The sequence below is a fragment of the Poromitra crassiceps genome (assembly GCF_964638095.1).
Source record: "Poromitra crassiceps genome assembly, chromosome: 20".
NCBI lineage: Eukaryota > Metazoa > Chordata > Actinopteri > Beryciformes > Melamphaidae > Poromitra > Poromitra crassiceps.
Window position 1 is genome coordinate 20,478,928 of NC_139637.1, and position 17,587 is coordinate 20,496,514.

Genomic DNA, 17,587 nt, shown 5'->3' on the forward strand with positions numbered 1-17,587 from the left:
TCACTGTGCGTGGCGTGCATTAGAAAGTGCGTTTCACAGTGAAACATGGGGGCTGCTACTGTTAACACTAGTTAGATAGTTCAGTGGCAGTCTCTCTATGCTACCGCCATTCATTCGCCCAAAAACACACACAACAGTGCTAGAAACAATCACATACATGTTGTGACTTGTGTACTCACCATGCGATCATCAAATAATAATCCAAAGTACGGGAAACTGTCATTTTCAAAGTAAATCCATAGCGAGAGGAACCAGCAAGAGCGTTACCTCTCTGCAACGAAAATCACTTCCTTGTTTGCCTGAGACGCAAGTGTACCCATGCGCTCACATGCGCTCACATGCTCATAAACGAGGAAGTAATGTAATTTTCGTTGCAGATGGGAACGCTCTTTGCTACTTATTTTCTCTATGGATTTATGCCTACCCCACACTACAGGATTTTCAAATCCTTGAAGATTATAAAAATCTTGAGAGCCCACACACTACAGGACAGAGAGAGCCGATTTTTTAACATTTCAATCTTGGGACACACACACAATCGCGTCTGTTCAAACGCAACCCCACACACTAGAAGATTATGCCGAAGATTCACCTTGGAAGCAGGGCTCGACGTTAACTTTTAAAATGCCTATTCAGTGTGCGCACCGGGTGTAGTAGTAGTAATAATGATAATAATAATAATAATAATAATAATACATTTGTGTCATTTCGTTTTCTAAACAAATCTTATTTTTTGTTTTTATAATGCATTTGCACTGAAAGGATTTGTTTAACTAATATTTGCGCGGACAGCCGCGTCCATTCGGGGTGTAGGCCTACTGTGCACGGCCAGGCGAAAACCGTCTGCACAGGTGCCTTGTGGAGGGGGCGTCTGCTGATTTGACTCACTTTTCCGTGCGGACACTCGCCGATGCGGGAAGCATATGAGACCTAAGCGCTTGTTGTAGGCTACATGCTTTGCAGTATAGCATTAGTTTTCCGTCCTGTTCAAAGACGCACGGGTATTTCACCTCGATGACAATTTCCTCGTTCTTTGTTTCTGTGCGGGACTGCGGGCGGACGCGGACCAGATTATTTTGCGAAAAACTGTAATGGAAACGCAGCTACTACTGGCTCTCTGCTCAAGATGCAATCGCCTGTCGGGTTGTAAATATCTAACATGTTAGATATGCCCGATTCACAATCGGGAAGAGGCAGTCTTCCCGATTGTGAATCTTTGAACCCCACACACTACAGGATCTTTTGGGAAGATTATCTGCCCGACGCGCATCAAATCGGGAGCACCCCCGAGAAAATCGGGAGGGGGGGAATCTTGGCCATAATCTTGCAAATTATCCTGTAGTGTGGGGTAGGCATTACTTGCAGTTTGTGACAACAAGCCTCACGTGCGCTGTTTTGATGCGTTTCTCTCGTGATCAGCGCTGATCACGGGTCTTCTCGGATCCACTCTTATTATATAAGGATAAGTAGACCCGGACCCGTGGGGACCTTAATTGACCATAAGAAATATGGACCCGGACCCGTACGGGTCTCGGGTCGGGTCCCGGGTCCTAGGGTCCGAGTAGACCCGTGAAGACCTCTATTTCAAAGTACAACACAAACTGTCCATTTTGCTGCAACTCTACAGTAGGGGTGGGGTGGGGGGAATCAGTGTCGAAGAATAGCACAGAAACACGCTAAGAAACGATAAAAGATAAAAGAAGAATGCCGTAGTATGATATCCCATCACCCCCAAGAAGATTCTCCTTCAATCCAAAAGAGGCAGCCATTAGACTCCCATAATCATTCTGACAGCATATTTGGAAGTTGAGGCAGTAATAGGTGATATTGTTTTTTGTATTGATTTGTCTGTCTGTTTGGGGGGCGATGGGGAAACTGCACTGTTGATCCTCTGTCACACGGATAGTTTAGCAAGCAACTGATAGTGGAAATAATTTGGCTCCTCCCCTTTCAGATTAAGGAGAATGCGGAGATCAACAGCATCATCAAGATCCTGGGCCTCCAGTACAAGAAGAAGTACGACGACTCCGAGTCCCTGAAGACCCTGCGCTACGGCAAACTCATGATCATGACAGATCAGGTACACTTTGTAACCTACTGATCTATTTCATTCATTTTTCCATCCACTTTTCTTTTGACCCGCGGGGTCTTGAAAAGTATTCAAAGTTGATAAATCAATTTAGGGCAAAAAAGTATTAAAAGTCTTGATAACATTTGAGAGTTATTAAATGTTGTAGCTATTGTGCCGATTGTGTTGAATGAGTAGCATTAAAGCAGCTACGAGCAACTTTTTCGATTGTTATTAAACAGTATAATTACAATATTGATGCATCACATCTTACCTATAATAGTAGCTGAGACCAAAGCCGTGTGAGTCCGAGATTGATCCCTTAGATGATTATTAAGTCTGTGTCTGTCTAAACTTGCGTCAACAGGGGGCTCTCTCTCGCTCTCTCTCTTACCGCCGGACCGGCTAAACCCGGAAGTGAAACCCGGAAGTGAAACGCAGCTGCCTGCCTACCCCGTTCGCGCTGCCTAGCAACGCAGCATAAACAATGTGAACGCCACACATACTCTCGCGAACATCTCTCGTTATAACAGGTTTTTTGGAAGTTATTTTGTGGTTATGGCCGAAGTGGCTGCTGCAAACCGTTCCATTTCACTTCCTGATCTGCCCTGGACACAGACAGACTAACACTGGCCGATTCACTCGGGGTTCAAGCGAGACTACTCTGCGTTGGTCTCGTCTGCTATTAGAGGTAAGATGTGATGCATTGATATTAACTCATTCACTGCCAACAACGTATGAACACGTTTTCAGAATCCAGCTGTTCCCTGCCAACAACGTGTTTACACGTTTTTGGCATCGATTTTTTTTTTTTGACGGTGGGTTGTGCATCTAAGCCTTTTACATCTCTTATATAATTATTGGAGCCACCGAACGTTTACAACCCATTCCACCGACCCACTAAGTGGCAACAGTGCTCTCCTGGCTAGAGAAAGAAAAGCATTTTTTTAACTTGTCAAGCCATTCTCAGCCCAGCCATTCTCCTTTTCGCGCTGATTGCTGGCGATGCGGGATTGCAAATTTACATAATAGATTCAGCCGATCTACTATGATCGGGTGATAGATTACAGTTGGAGGAACACACTTTGAAACACGCAGCATAAATATGACCAGAATCGCAAAAACTTCTCTCAACCAAAACTCCAAACGAGCGAGTCCTTCCCGACTTCCTCAAACAGCGGCCCAGACATGCAGGCACAGGAGAGCAGCAAAGCACTGACTGGTGACAAGCTTGTCCGCCCACGGAGGGCGGAGTTGAAGCAACTCGAGAGGGAGGGAGAGAGAGAGAGAGAGAGAGAGAGAGAGAGAGAGAGGGAGGGAGAGCGAGAGGGAGGGAGAGAGAGAGAGAGAGCGAGAGGGGGAGGGAGAGAGAGAGAGAGAGAGCCAAAAATGAATGGTTAAAGTGACAGTTCCATCCAATTTCACAAAAAGCCGTTTATCTCTGAATATTCTTTTTCACGCTAAAACCATGCTGTATTCAACTGCTAATGCTTACATAACTACTAACTCTACAAACTAACTCTTTTAGACAGAGAAAGTACACATTCTATTAGTACTTTTGAGATATTGTATGTTCACAAACTCCAAGCTGAAACGAATCCTCGGCTCTTATAAAATGAGCCATAATCCTCAAAAAACGGCTTGGCAGAAGCTACCTACAGCAAAAAAAAACGTCTGGCAGTCAATGTGTTAAATTTATACTGTTTAATAACAATCGAAAAAGTTGCTCGTAGCTGCTTTTAGGTTGACAGTAGTTGTCCACTTCACATTTGTAAATTATGACTTGATTGGTTTTTGTGAATTCAATAGGATGAAGATGGCCCCCACATCATGGGACTGCTGATCAATTTCATCCACCACAACTGGCCGTCTTTGCTGCGCCACGACTTAATTGATTGGTCCATCACCCCCATCATCAAGGTACTCGACCCCCTCTAGTTGCCGTAGAAGGTACTCCCTCTAGTTTACAGCAAACCCACCAAAAGTCTGCAATAAACACTAGGGGAGGGATGTGCCATGTGTAGGGATGGGACTCGATACCCGGGTCCTTGTACTGTTATCGAGTAGCGGCCGCTGGTCCATTAAGTCCCCCTGCCAGTCTTTCCCCTCTCTGATCTGTGCGCTGAATTCGCTGTCAATCGGCGTGTCACTGACTCAAGCCTGTGTTGCCGTGCCGTGCAGATGTGACTGTCTAAGTAATAAATTGAATTGAATCACATGCATCACGCATGACGCGACATGCCCCCTGTTCACTGCTCATTAATGAATGATCAAATTTTATCATTCATTTAATTTGGTTGCGAACTTGCGTGACAGACCAGTCGACACAGGAGGAAGCGACAGGATGGCTGAACGTGTTAAACGATCAAAAGCTTGGCTACACTTCACCAAAATGAAAGACAAACCTGAAGCCAAATGCCAAATATGTGAGAAGGTGATTGCTTGTAAGGGTGGAAACACGTCCGCCATGATCAAACACCTTAGCCTTTGCCATCATGTACCGTTGTCCGACCATATAGAGACAGTCCGCATGTCTGGGAACGCCCACAAAATGTTAAACGGCTGGCGCGCGAGTGGGGTAAAACCGCTGATATATCTCATGGGCTGACTCACCAAAAGACGGTGCTGCGGCTCTAAACTACAGGTTTGGGGGTTCTAGAGCCGAACACAATACGTCTGCTCAGATGTGCGTTTACTGCGGTGGTTAAATCCCCGATCGTGTCTGCCTGGGCTGGGCTATCAGCTAAATTCTAACTTTGCTGAATGGATAGAACGGGGGTTTTTACCCGACCCTGGCCACGCCCCCAGCCAGGCTGAGCCAGCTAACCAGCGTCTATTGTGGGCGTTCCTAGAGCCTGTATGGGCGGTTCCAGACATGCGGACTGTCTCTATTAGGAGGGCAGGCGGCAATGTAGCCTAATAGAGAGCCGCAGAAACGAGTCCGGAAATCATCGATGCTAACAGTCCTGGTTCTTCACTGTTTTCGCCTATGGGAGTTTTGAATGGGTTTTTGGCGCGATGCTTCTAATAATCTCTCTGGGCAACGCTGGCTTAATCAAACGCGAACCAGTGTTTAGTAATATCTTCACACACGAGGACCACTTTTACGAGTTTTGAAGCTTTTGTTAAAAGGGTTAAAAGGGTGGCTAGCTAGCAAACGGCTAAATGAGACTACACTTTTGAGTCGATGGGGATATATACATAACGTCACCACTGCAAAGGAGGAACACGGAAATTATCTTTCCCTCACCTGGTTCAGCCCCATTCAGCCCGGGGTAATCAGTGCACACATCAACAAAAGTTGATGGATTTGCTTAGCTCAAGCTTTTTACTTCTAGGGCTCGCATTTACACTACAAAACTCATGAAAGTGGTCCTCATGTGTGAAGATTATCCGACGGAACTCTGGTTCGCGTTTGATTAATCTTGCGTTGCCCAGAGACCGTATTTGAAAAACCCATTCAAAAATCCCATAGACAGAAACAGTGAAGAACCAGGAAGTCCGGGACTTCCGCATTCTGACTACAAAAATACGTCATCCCTGCGGCTCTCTATAGGTGACCATGGGTATAGAGCATTGATTGTATATATTAGGTTATAGAGGCTAGTCTACCCAGTGTGGATATTCAATGTGTATTCCGTAAAAAAAATATGCCCAAATAGTTTGCAGTGCACAATAAATGTGTTTTCACAGCAATATAAAATTGAGAGAGGGAATTGTGACCTAACAGCTTGTTATAGGCTATAGAAAATACTAATGCCAAGATTTTTGTTTCAATCAAAGCAAATATTTAAATTAAAATACAACCATTAATTTCATAATAATTTGAATGGGCCCCACGCACTCATCATACTTGTATAAAAAAGTAAAAGTGTCACTAATTTGTCATGTGGGCCCTATTCCTTTTCAAATAAATTCACAGCAACAGCATCAGCAGTTTTTGTTTATTGGAATTAATCCTTCTGTTCAGAAATAAAACAGTCACAGACTCACAGTTAAGCAATAAAATAAACTGTTCTGTAAAAAAAAAAAAGTCATCCACCAAATAATACAAAAGAAAAGTATCGATAGTGGACCCGATAAGGACCCGGTTCGTTAATCAGACTCGAAAATGTTATCAATATCAATAAAAATTAACGAGTCCCATCCCTAGCCATGTGCCGGGGAAGTTTTGGGTTCTGAGGTTCTGTTGATATGATTTAATTGGCTGGAAAATGGGTGGAAGTAGCTTGTGAATTTAAGCATTTATCAGACACTGTGTAGATTAAAATTGAATTCGAGCCTTAATGGAAACCTAAACATACTTAGGAGTCTGCCATCAAGACTAACCTGACGCTGCCAGATGGACGGTATAGCTCCACATAGGTTTCACTAAACCAGTCGATCTGGGTTTGAAGTCACCAGACCCGCTGACGGAGGCGGGCACTTTGTCCAAGCTACTTGGCAGGTGATTGGATGACCCATCTGTCTATCACCGCTGGTGGGTGTTAACTTCAACCAATCAGATCGCGGAAGGTGCCTGTGGAGCGTGATTTCTAACCCCACATAGGATAAGCAATAACCACGCCCTGTGGCGCCGGGATTGGCCAGGAGCAGCACTGGAGGGCACGCAGCCCAGCGATTTCGAGAGCGGACATTGAGAGCGGACATTGAAATGAATTATGGTCACCTACCTTCCTTAGCATAGTAATAATAATAAGCATAATAATTGTAATCTACACAGTGTACACAATCTACAAAAACATGCAATAATATAAACGGTGTTGTGTTCACGTTCATAGCTCATATAATATAATGTATCATATTGTTAATTTCAAGCTCAATTCTTACCCAGAGAAAAGGTACAGCACTGAAAATGTAACAAGCAATAGTTTTTTAAACATCTTTATTTTAAAAGATGAAAAACCCCAGGTGCTTTAGTCCCAAGCTTCAATGCTCCTGGCCAATCCCGGCGCCACAGGGCGTGGTTATTGCTTATCCTATGTGGGGTTAGAAATCACGCGCCTGTGGATGATCTCCGTGGTATTCATTGATTGAGTCCTCGCGGTCGTAAAGTCACCTTCGAAGCATTTAGTTAGATTATAACGAATTAGTTGTGTGGCTTAGCCTTCCCAAATGTTGAGGGTCGTTTTTTAGAATTTAATACATAGAATTGGGAACGTTACATTCAATTTCATTCAGACTGCCTGTCACTTCCACGGCGGCAGCCATGCTGATGAGTGAAAAGAACTACAAAGACCATGTACCCACTACTTGCCCAGACGAGCCAGAGCCCGCCTACGGCCGCCGCTGATTCGTCGAGCCGGCATGGCTCGACCAATCATCTTAACTGCCTGTGCGGGTCCAGACCGTCACGGAGAATTAAATAAAATGTGAGTTCACGTGACGGGCGGTTTACCAGGCTACATCAAGACTGCCATCTGGTGACAAAACACAAACACTCAGAACTGAATCGTGGCTTCTGAAAGGGATGCAGCCTTTCCTAATTTTTGTGGGCGAATTCTACCATTCACATATAAAAAAAAACAGGAAAACCTTTTCACAATTCCTCTTTCATGCTGGTCACATCATATCCAATACCGCCCCAATCTGGCAGTGTCAGGTTATCATATTATGCCTGCTTTTGAACATCATCTTGTGTCTCATATGGCAACCATCAAATTGATGGAAACATTTATATTTATTTATTCTGTTTAGGCCTCTCACAAGAAAACACGGATGTCTTTCTACAGCATCCCCGAGTTCAACAAGTGGAAGGACAACCAGCCCAACTTAAAATCTTGGAAAATAAAACACTACAAAGGTTTGTCTCTGTCATGACCCGGCTCGTGGAGCCATGACAAAAATGGGAGACACACTGTGTTTAGCGTGAACAATATAACAACTTTAATTAATCAAAAGGTAAACAAGATACAAAAATGTACTATGATGTGTGTAAGTCAGTGGAATCAGTGTGTCAGCTATTGGATGAGTGTGTAATGGTGAGTGTAGTGTGTCGTAAGGTGTAGAAACTAAATTCACAAACAAAGAGCTAGTGCAAACTAAACAAAATCATGGTGCTGGCATGGAGAGGGAGAGAGACAGACTGAGGTCTGCCAGCCAGATTTAAAGTGTCCTGGGGACTGATCAGGTGCTCCAGGTTGCCCTGATTAACTCCACCTATACTGGACCTGCAGGCAATTAGAAAAGGGGAAACCACACACAAGCACACACCAAGCCCTGCAGCAGCATATACACATAAACACACAAAGCAGGCCCTGCAAAGCAGAGGGCCGTCACAGTCTCGAACCCCTGTGTGGTAGTAAGGCAGAGCAAGTAAGGCCACCACATTATACTTAAAAATAGGATAAACAAAATTATTAAAAAGGCTGGCTCAGTGATTGGCCTTCCCCCTGATTCCTTGGAGATCACTATTAGCCAAGAGAACAAGGAGAAAACTGAACTCTATTCTTTCTTTTGAAGGCCATCCTTTGTATAATGTATTTGATGCTCTACGTCTACGTAGTTCGTTTAGTGATCGGCTTTTGATGCCTCGGTGCTCTACTGAGCGATTTAGAAGGTCCTTTGTTCCTGCTGCTGTAAAATACTTTAATGAACACTGCTAGCTCTGCATTGTGAGACTCTCTTTTTGCTGTGTTATGTAACTCGTATTGTGCTCTATGTCACTGTTTCTTGTTTGTGTATCTGTACTCGCTCTGGTGGCAAACCATGTTTCCCCTCGGGGATTAAGAATAAACACCATAACAATACTTGGCCTTTTTGGTATGTCGAGTCGGTCAGCATATTACTAGATCTAATGGGGTCTCTCCATTGGCTTATGTCCATCCAGGTTTGGGAACCAGCACATCGCAGGAAGCCAAGGAGTATTTCTCAGATATGCAGAGACATTGTATTACATTCAAGTACTCCGGACCTGAAGACGATGAGGCTATCACCCTGGTAAGATCTTTTCCCAGCCATTCCCCATTCCCTCTCATCAAGACACCTGGCTCTTACATTTATAAAGCTCTTAACTTCACAGGGCTCGACATTAACGGTTGCCCCGGCCAACAAAAGCCCAGAAAAAAAAAAAAAAAAAAAGTCAACCATTTCTTGGCCTCTAGTTGCCACGATGTCAACCACGTTTTAACATAAAACAAAAAATAGGCACAGCAGCAAACCGCAAAATATGGACCAAATAAATATTTTGTTAATACTGGTGAGTGACATGCTATAGACCCTTCTCACGGGGGCCATTTTGGGTCGAAAAGGCAGGGTAAACACAGGTGCAAGCAAAACACTAATGAGGCTTTCCAAATTCCAATCATGGAAGTTGGAAACCCTCATTAGTGTTTTGCTTGCGGTGTTTGCTTACGGTACTCAAAATATAAGGCGACTAAAAATGGCAACCATATTTTTATTTCGGCAACCTCCTGCCAGGTTGCCACTCCGGCAACCACTTTAAAAAGTTAACGTCGAGCCCTGCTTCATAAAATGTATTTTAGGCATTTGTCATAAATCCTACTGTGACATCATCCGTGATGTCATAAATCCCACTGTGACATCATCAGTGATGTCAAAAATCTCACTGACATCATCAGTGATGTCATAAATCCCACTGTGACATCATCAGTGATGTCATAGGTCCCACTGATGACATCATCAGTGATGTCATAAAATCTGACATCATCAGTGATGCTCGTCTCATTGGCCACACAGCAGCTGGATACGAGAGGAGTTGCGGCCAAGGCCGCGCAGCGGGCAAGCTGCGAGCTGCAGGGGCAGTTCAGCGAGCTGCAGGATGGGCGAGGCTGCGAAGCTCGGCGACTAGGAATCGAGCACGCGAGATCCCTAGTGCAGGGAAATTTGCCATGAGTGCAACAGTAGAATAAGTTCTATTTCCTAAGTAAAATTACAAGCAATCAATTTGGGCCACAGTGCCCCAACAGTTATTAATTCATTGTTATTGTCTCTTGCTGACAAAAACTAGTGCTTTTTCTGACATATTGACGAACTTAAAAATGTGGATATTAACAGTATATTATGAGCCTTTGCCTGGATATTTGCCTTGAGTCAATGATTTGTATGGACAATATATCTAATTTCTAAAATGTTTTTTCCCTCGGGCCAGGCCTTTAGCAAGGAGAAGATTGAGGAGCGCAAAGACTGGCTGACCAACTTCATGACCGACCGGCGCCAGCGCAGGCAGCACAACCTGCCCGAGGTACGGCATTAATGACACCTCATACACTGTCCAAAACTATTGAAGGTCCACACTGTGCTCCTCCGTCACGCTTTGCTCTTAGGTCTCATTGGATTTGTTGTGCTCTCTCTCTGCACAGGACTACCTGTATGGTCAGGCCACCACGTCGCTCTCCTACAACGACTTTGTCAACAAGCACCTGATGCATTCCTTCAACTCTGACAACGAGCGGTCCATCCCCTGCCTGGTGGACGGTGCGTGCCACAATATTGATACAATCACCAGGAACAAATGCATGTCTTCCAATTCTTTTTCTTTCTTTCTTTTTTTAGCATGTTTTGGCTAGCTGGCAGAGAGCTGACGACTCTGCTCTCTGCCAGCTCTGAGTGAGGTTAACCCAATAAATTGCCATGTTTGGTCAAGATATCTGGCAATTAATGAAAAGGTGACTTTGCCCTTAAAAAGTCTCCAGCATCTAGTGACCTCCTTGTCAATACATTTGTATGTATAGCTTTGCTCATGTTTTTTTTGCGTAAATCACATGGCATAGAGAGAATTCAGTTCTTATATGGTATGACCCATCCACCATCATATAGATTTACATAGTTTTTTACATGCATGGCTTCCAATTCTAATATGTGTGAGGTGTAGAGAGTGGCTTATTCTAATGTGTGTGAGGTGTAGAGAGTGTCTTTGCATTGATTCTGTCTGGCCGTATCTTTGTGTATGTCAGGTCTGAAGCGGGGGCAGAGGAAGGTGATGTACACTTGCTTGACAACCTCTTCTCTGCTTGAAGAGAAGAGGGAGGTCAAGGTGGCTCAGCTGGCTCGCTCCGTGGCTGAGATGTCAGCCTACCACCATGGAGAGGTGAGACCATTTTCAAATGGAAAGAGCTCCCCTCTTTAGTGATGATTTTAAACTCTAATATAAAGGATGTGGCGTATTCTGTAAAGAGCTTTCTTTGCTTTGTTTAGTCATTTAAACCGGACCGCTCCATTAGCCGGCTGTGTTTGACATTAGACTACTGCGTATTGTTGCATTTATATAGAACATTTTGACTTTGCTCTTTGCTTTTATTTGACTTGGACTGTATTCTGCTGTTGACTTGATAGGCCAGGTCTTGTAAAAGATTTTCATTTTAGTGGGATTACCTGGTTAAATAAGAGTAAAATTTGGTGCGCACAGGGAGTCGTACTCCATTTATATATTGCTAGTGCAGTGCCCGTTCCCCCATGCACCACCCCGTGGGCGCTCCCCCCCCCCGCACACACACTGCACTCTGTCAGGTCCCCCTAAGCGCAGTTTGAAGTCGATCCAACAAACGGTCTCTAGATATGCAAAGAAAATACATACAGACAATAAGTCCAAATTGCATGAAATGCGGCACCACACTCCATCGGGGTCCGAGCAGCGCACTTACCAAGTTTGAAGTCAATCGGACAAATGTTTCTCGAGATAAATCGCTTTTTGTGTTGCCAGTAGGTGGCGCTATGCCAAATTGCACGGAATTCAGCTCCCTGCACTCCGTTGAGTCCCCCTAAGCGCACTCCCCAAGTTTTAAGTGGATCAGATGAATGGCTATGGAGATAAAGCGCTTTTTGTGTTGCCAGTAGGTGGCGCTATGCCAAATTGCACGGAATTCAGCTCCCTGCACTCCCTTAAGTCCCCCTAAGCGCACCCCCCAAAGTTGAAGTCGATCGGACGAACGGTTCTTGAGATAAACAGTGTTAGAGAAGGGAATTACCACTCCTCATCCGCTAATGCAGTGGTTCTCAAATGGGGGTCCGCGGACCCCCAGGGGTCCGTGGCACTTTGCCAGGGGGTCCGCAAAAAGTTTTCAGGTTAAAAAAAAAAAAAAAAACGTTTTTTTTTTTTATTTAAAATTTTTTTTTTTTTTTTAATTAACACATTGACTGCCAGCCTTTTTTCAATGCTGTAGGTAGGTTCTGCCAGGTTTTTTTTTGAGGATTCTAGGCTCATTTTACAAGAGCCGAGGATTCTTTTCTGTTAGGACTTCGTGAACACCAATCATCTAAAAAGAACTAATAGAATGTGTGCTTTCTCTGTCTAAAAGAGTTAGTTTGTAGAGTTAGTAGTTATGTAAGCATTAGCAGTTGAATACAGCATGGTTTCAGCGTCAGAAAAAATATTCAGAGATAAACGGCTTTTTGTGAAATTCGATAGAACAGTCACTTTAACCATTCATTTTTGGCATCAGTAAGACCTAAACAATAGTTTTGAACAGTAATTTCCTCCATAACAGCAGGAAACTCCCCTCTGCTTCCAACTCCTCCCTCCGTGGGCGTTCTTCTTGGCTGCAGCGCCGTGTCACAAGCACTTTCCTACCTGTGCAAATGCACTTTCTCATACTCTCGACCTCTCAAATAAATTTCTGAATATAAATTAAATTACTCTAAATTAGAGCGAAAAAGAAACAAAAAAGAATGGGTTGAAAATCCCATTCTAAAAGCCTTTTATGGCTGTTTCCAATTTGGTGCAAGGCAAAATGGCCTGCTGCACCACAAGCTTGTCACCAGTCTCACTGCTTTGCTGCTGCTGTGCGGCTGTGAGCCTGTCTGCGCGGCCGCTCTTTGAGGAAGTCTGGTTGGACTCGCTCGCTTCTTGGAGTTTTGGTTGAGAGCTTTGATGAAGCTTTTGCGATTCTGGTCATATTTATGCTGCGTGTTTCAAAGTGTGTTCCATCCGTAATCTATTATGCAAGTTTGCAATCCCGCACTGCCAGCAATCAGCGCGAAAACGAAAGCGTTTTCGCCATCCATTTTCATGAGAATGGCTTCGTCACACTGCTTTTTGCTTGCCTTCCTCCTTCCTTGTCGCCACTTAGTGGGTCGGTGGAATGGGTTGTACACGTTGTACACGTCCAATACTTATATAAGAGATGTAAAAGGGTTAGATGCACATCCCACCGTCAAAAAAAATAAATCGATTCTGACGACGTGTCAACACGTCGTTGGCAGTCAACAGCTGGATTCTGAAAACGTGTTAACACGTCGTTGGCAGTGAACGTGTTAAAAAAAAAAGATACATGTTACTTATTCCTTCTCAAACTACTTCCTACATGGTGCCAGTCTATCAAAATATCTTGGCTGTCATTGATTGTGTTGCATAGTGGTTTTCTGTACTGTTGACAAATTGTGATATTGCAAGTCGCTTTGGACAAAACAAAAGCGTCTGCTAAATGACGTAATGTAATGTAATAAAAAAAAATATATACCGGTAGATATATTTTTTTTTGCAAAATCTTCATAGTTCAACGAAAATAGTTTATGCTTTAAATCTAAAATGGTTCATGGATTACATTCTAATAACAAACCTATCAAATTAAATGTTACCGTGGAAACAATTAAGCTTAGCCCAAAATCACAAATCAGAATGAGGGGGTCCCCGGTATATTTTCTATCTTGTAAGGGGTCCTTGGCTGAAAAACATTTGAGAACCTCTGCGCTAATGTATATATAACAGCTGATATAAACCAAATGAATCGAAACCAGGAGCCAGAAAGATGTCTTATAAAAGTATATTTAATAATAACCATACATTCTCCTATACACTGTTATAGAAGAGACTGAATCTCAATGTATACATCTGATATGTCATACAGAGTCCCAATATTCAGTGATGACTGACAGTTTGACATATGCTTTATACTGTAAGGAGGAAAAGCAGAGGAGGGGGGATGAACTTTGGAAATGTGTGTGCGTCTGCTTGAGTCTGACAGGGAAACTGTTATCAGTTGTTATGGGACTCGATGCACTGTCCAAGGCTTCAGCAAAAGAGAGAAGTCCTCAATGCCACTGGGGTGAATCTATATGTGTGAGATGTCATGTCATGTTAACTCATAGCATAATTATGCGTATGCAATTATTAGCTTATAGCTTATTGATTAGGAAATGGCATGGAACTTATATTTTCTCCATCAAACAACATTTTTTATGTTGCCAGTAGGTGGCGCTATGCCGAATTGCACGGAAACAGGGCACCGCACTGCACCATAGGGCTCCCAAAGTTTGAAGTCGATCCGACCAACGGTTCTCGATGGCATGCAGCAGATGATGCTCATGCATAAGCAGTGGTGGAAATGGCCAGGTTTTACTCTGGGAACCCTCCTGGAAGTGGTGTTGCCCTAGAGCAGAGGTTCTCAAATGTTTTTCAGCCAAGGATAGGGCTGGGTTCAAAAAATCGATTCTCCGATTTTTAATCGATTTTCATTTTAATCCTCGATTATCGATTCATATGTCCAGAGATCGATTTTATTTTTATTCCAAAAAAAAAAAAAAAAAAAATTTTTTTTTTTAATAAACAGGCTAAAATATTATGCTGTGTGTGGTAGTTGAAACATAGTTTCAAGTTGACGTTTAATTATGTTTGTAGTTGAAACAAAAACATAAATACTGTAGGCTACATGAATGGAAATGTTTGATCATTATTAATATCTACTTTTAGAAATTATATAGGCTGAAATCAAATCACTGTGCATAATTGTGAAAGTGTCTTTATTGACAGATGAAAAGGCTGTTATTTACCCTTTGTCACCACCTGGTGAGTAAATATATGTGTAACTAAAACCATTAAAATTGACAACAGGTCTGCAACTTTTTTTCCCCATGTATCTACCGTACTTGGCTGGTTGGAAACCCCTGTGTTACATAACTGGACAGTCATGTAATTCAGGGTACAGCTCAAAAACCACGTTTTGGTATCACTAACCAAATCAATATTGAAAATTGATCGAATCGGAATCGAATCGAATCGAATCGAAATTAATCGATTCGCAACCTTGTGAATCGGAATCGAATCGATTCTTGAAATTTGAACCAATACCCAGCTCTAGCCAAGGACCCCTTATAAGATAGAAAATATACTGGGGACCCCCTCATTCTGATTTGTGATTTCGGGCTCAGCTTGTTTCCACGCTAACGTGCTTGACATTTAAATTGATAGGTTTGTCAGATTAGAATGTAATCCATGAACCATTTTAGATTTAAAGCATATTTTCGTTGAACTATGAAGCTTTTGCACACACAAACAGCCCACCCCCCCACCCCCCGAAAACTTTTCGTGGACCCCCTGGCAAACTGCCATGGACCCCTGAGGGTCCCCGGACCCCCATTTGAGAACCACTGCCCTAGAGGATATTATTTCTGAATGCGTGACTCATTATAGCCTACCATTATAGCCACATAGAAATCTCTCAGAAATCTCATTTAACTAAGACCCATGAGCTCTACTGATTATTTCCCCTTGATTTTATTCATAGCAGACTTGAATATTAATGCTGCTTATTCAGCTTACAAATACATGTTCTCCTACCATTCTCTCTCATGTTGACTTAACCCCCCCCAGCCATTCACTCTCAGGGGCCCTTTACACGAGGACAGTCTCTGGAAGAAACGACACAATAGCGTTTCCTTCACACCTTCTCCCCGTTTACATGAGCGCTGTTTAATTTTTAAAATGCCGTAATGTACATGCCAGGTCGCTAGGTGGCAGTGTGATGGTCAACGGGGCGTTGCTCGTCGCTCCACGGACGCTTCTGCATGACGTCATTTCGTAATCGTCTTTCTGGGTTTTAGACACGGAAGTAGGTTACGGCTACCGTAGTAATTTTTAGACTTGCCAAAAAGCTGTTTTCAAGTTAAAAAACAACAAACTGTTTTAAAGTTGTAATATTCTTCGGGTGAGAACGTTACATAGATGTGACCAGTTTATCAGAATAAGCCTATTTGGAAATCTTTAACGAGCAGCAAGGATCGGGAGCGCTGGCTGTGCTGACACTGTCTACTGTGTAGGCTGCAGTGAGAAAACACTGTCGATGTGCTTGCCTAACGTTAAATGCCGACCGGGTACAGCCATCGGCTCCTCGCAGCAGCAGTAAACGCTCGCTATGAACATGTAACTGAAGTCGGCCGCAGTGTAGCTTAATTCTGAATGTTGCCAAGCGTGTGTCGCGTGTGCAGGCACGTCAGAGTTTCTGGGAAGACTATCGTTTCTAACCGATTACATGGAACGCTCAGCGGGAAGCGTCACCAACAATTCCACTCTGGAAGGTGGTTCTAAAATGTGTCGTCTCCAAAGCGCAGAAACGCCGTCGCCGTCTTAACGGGAGGCACTAACGATAAAATAATTCCTCGTTTCCATAGGAAACCGTCCTCGTGTAAAGTGCCCCTCAGGGACACTTTACACGAGGACGGTTTCCTATGGAAACGGGGAATTATTGTATTAGTGTGAAGGAAAAGGTGTGAAGGAAAAGGTGTGAAGGAAACGCTATTGTGTCGTTTCTTTCAGAAACTGTCCTCGTGTAAAGGGCCCCTCAATTTAGGAGTCCATGTTGACTTAATTAATGACCCTGTCGTTAAAGTGACGACCCTGTGTTTACTCTCTAGTGTTAAGCTGGGGCTGGGGCTTAGGGCTTGAAGGAGAAGAACTGAAGACAAATATTCAAATATAGAACGGGTTTCGCATCCGAATCGCACGAAAACAGGGCACCGCACTCCGTCGGGTCGCCATCAGCCCACTCCCCGAGTTTCAAATCGATCTGACCATCGACATAAATAAAGATGGACGCCACTTGAGGTCCCGTTTAGTGAAGCCGCTGCATGTCAGATCGCCGCCCTGACGGCTGAATCCAGTATAGGTCACAAGGCCCGCCTCCCCATGTTAGTGGATGGGAAAATCACAACCGAAATATTCACAGTAAACGTCAGATAATTTTTTTCCAAAGGTGGTTTGTATCATTTTAGATAGTCATTATCATGCTAATGCCTGTGCAAGTGGTAATTTTTCTGATCAGTTTGTTTTTAAGTACCGTAAATTCCGGACTATAAGCCGCGGCTTTTTTCCCGTTTTTTGGCCTTTTTTGGCCCCTGCGGCTTATATAACGGTGCGTCTTATCTATGGATTTTTTCCCCAAAAAAAAAAAAATCTCTCTTTTTTAGCACTCTTTCTAACTATAAATCCACTTCTGTTTTAATTTCCTCTCTTGCCCTCTTTTAACAACATAACATAACATAACATAACATAACACAACACAGGTAAGCAGAAAGAAAAAGACGAAAGAAAGAAAGAAGCAATCACCGCCATGAATGAGGAAATGACTCACCTGCTGGAGGCTGGAGATACACGGCTTGGGCTAAACTTTTACTCCGTGAAACACTATCAATTAAGTCCGACATCGCTCAGAGGTTTGAGCAGCTTGAAAACAAGTTTGAAAACGTGCAGAAGTCCATCCACTCACTCACTAAAGAAAATAATGCAACCGTGAACAGAGTTTCTAAAAAAAGCGCATCAGCGCACTGGAGGACAAAAACAACACAGTG

The 17,587-nt window shown here is 43.4% G+C and overlaps 1 protein-coding gene across 1 annotated transcript in view; it reads left to right on the forward strand.

The window, feature by feature from the left end:
- The window catches only part of LOC310794615 (DNA topoisomerase 2-alpha-like), a 52,839-nt gene that overhangs the window by 5,457 nt on the left and 29,795 nt on the right, over window positions 1-17,587 (forward strand). Inside the window, exons 5-11 of the mRNA XM_083656602.1 lie at window positions 1,955-2,080; window positions 3,878-3,988; window positions 7,766-7,871; window positions 8,898-9,007; window positions 10,179-10,271; window positions 10,390-10,504; window positions 10,984-11,117. Coding sequence (XP_083512728.1) covers window positions 1,955-2,080; window positions 3,878-3,988; window positions 7,766-7,871; window positions 8,898-9,007; window positions 10,179-10,271; window positions 10,390-10,504; window positions 10,984-11,117 — 795 coding nt within the window. The remainder of the gene's footprint in view (window positions 1-1,954; window positions 2,081-3,877; window positions 3,989-7,765; window positions 7,872-8,897; window positions 9,008-10,178; window positions 10,272-10,389; window positions 10,505-10,983; window positions 11,118-17,587) is intronic.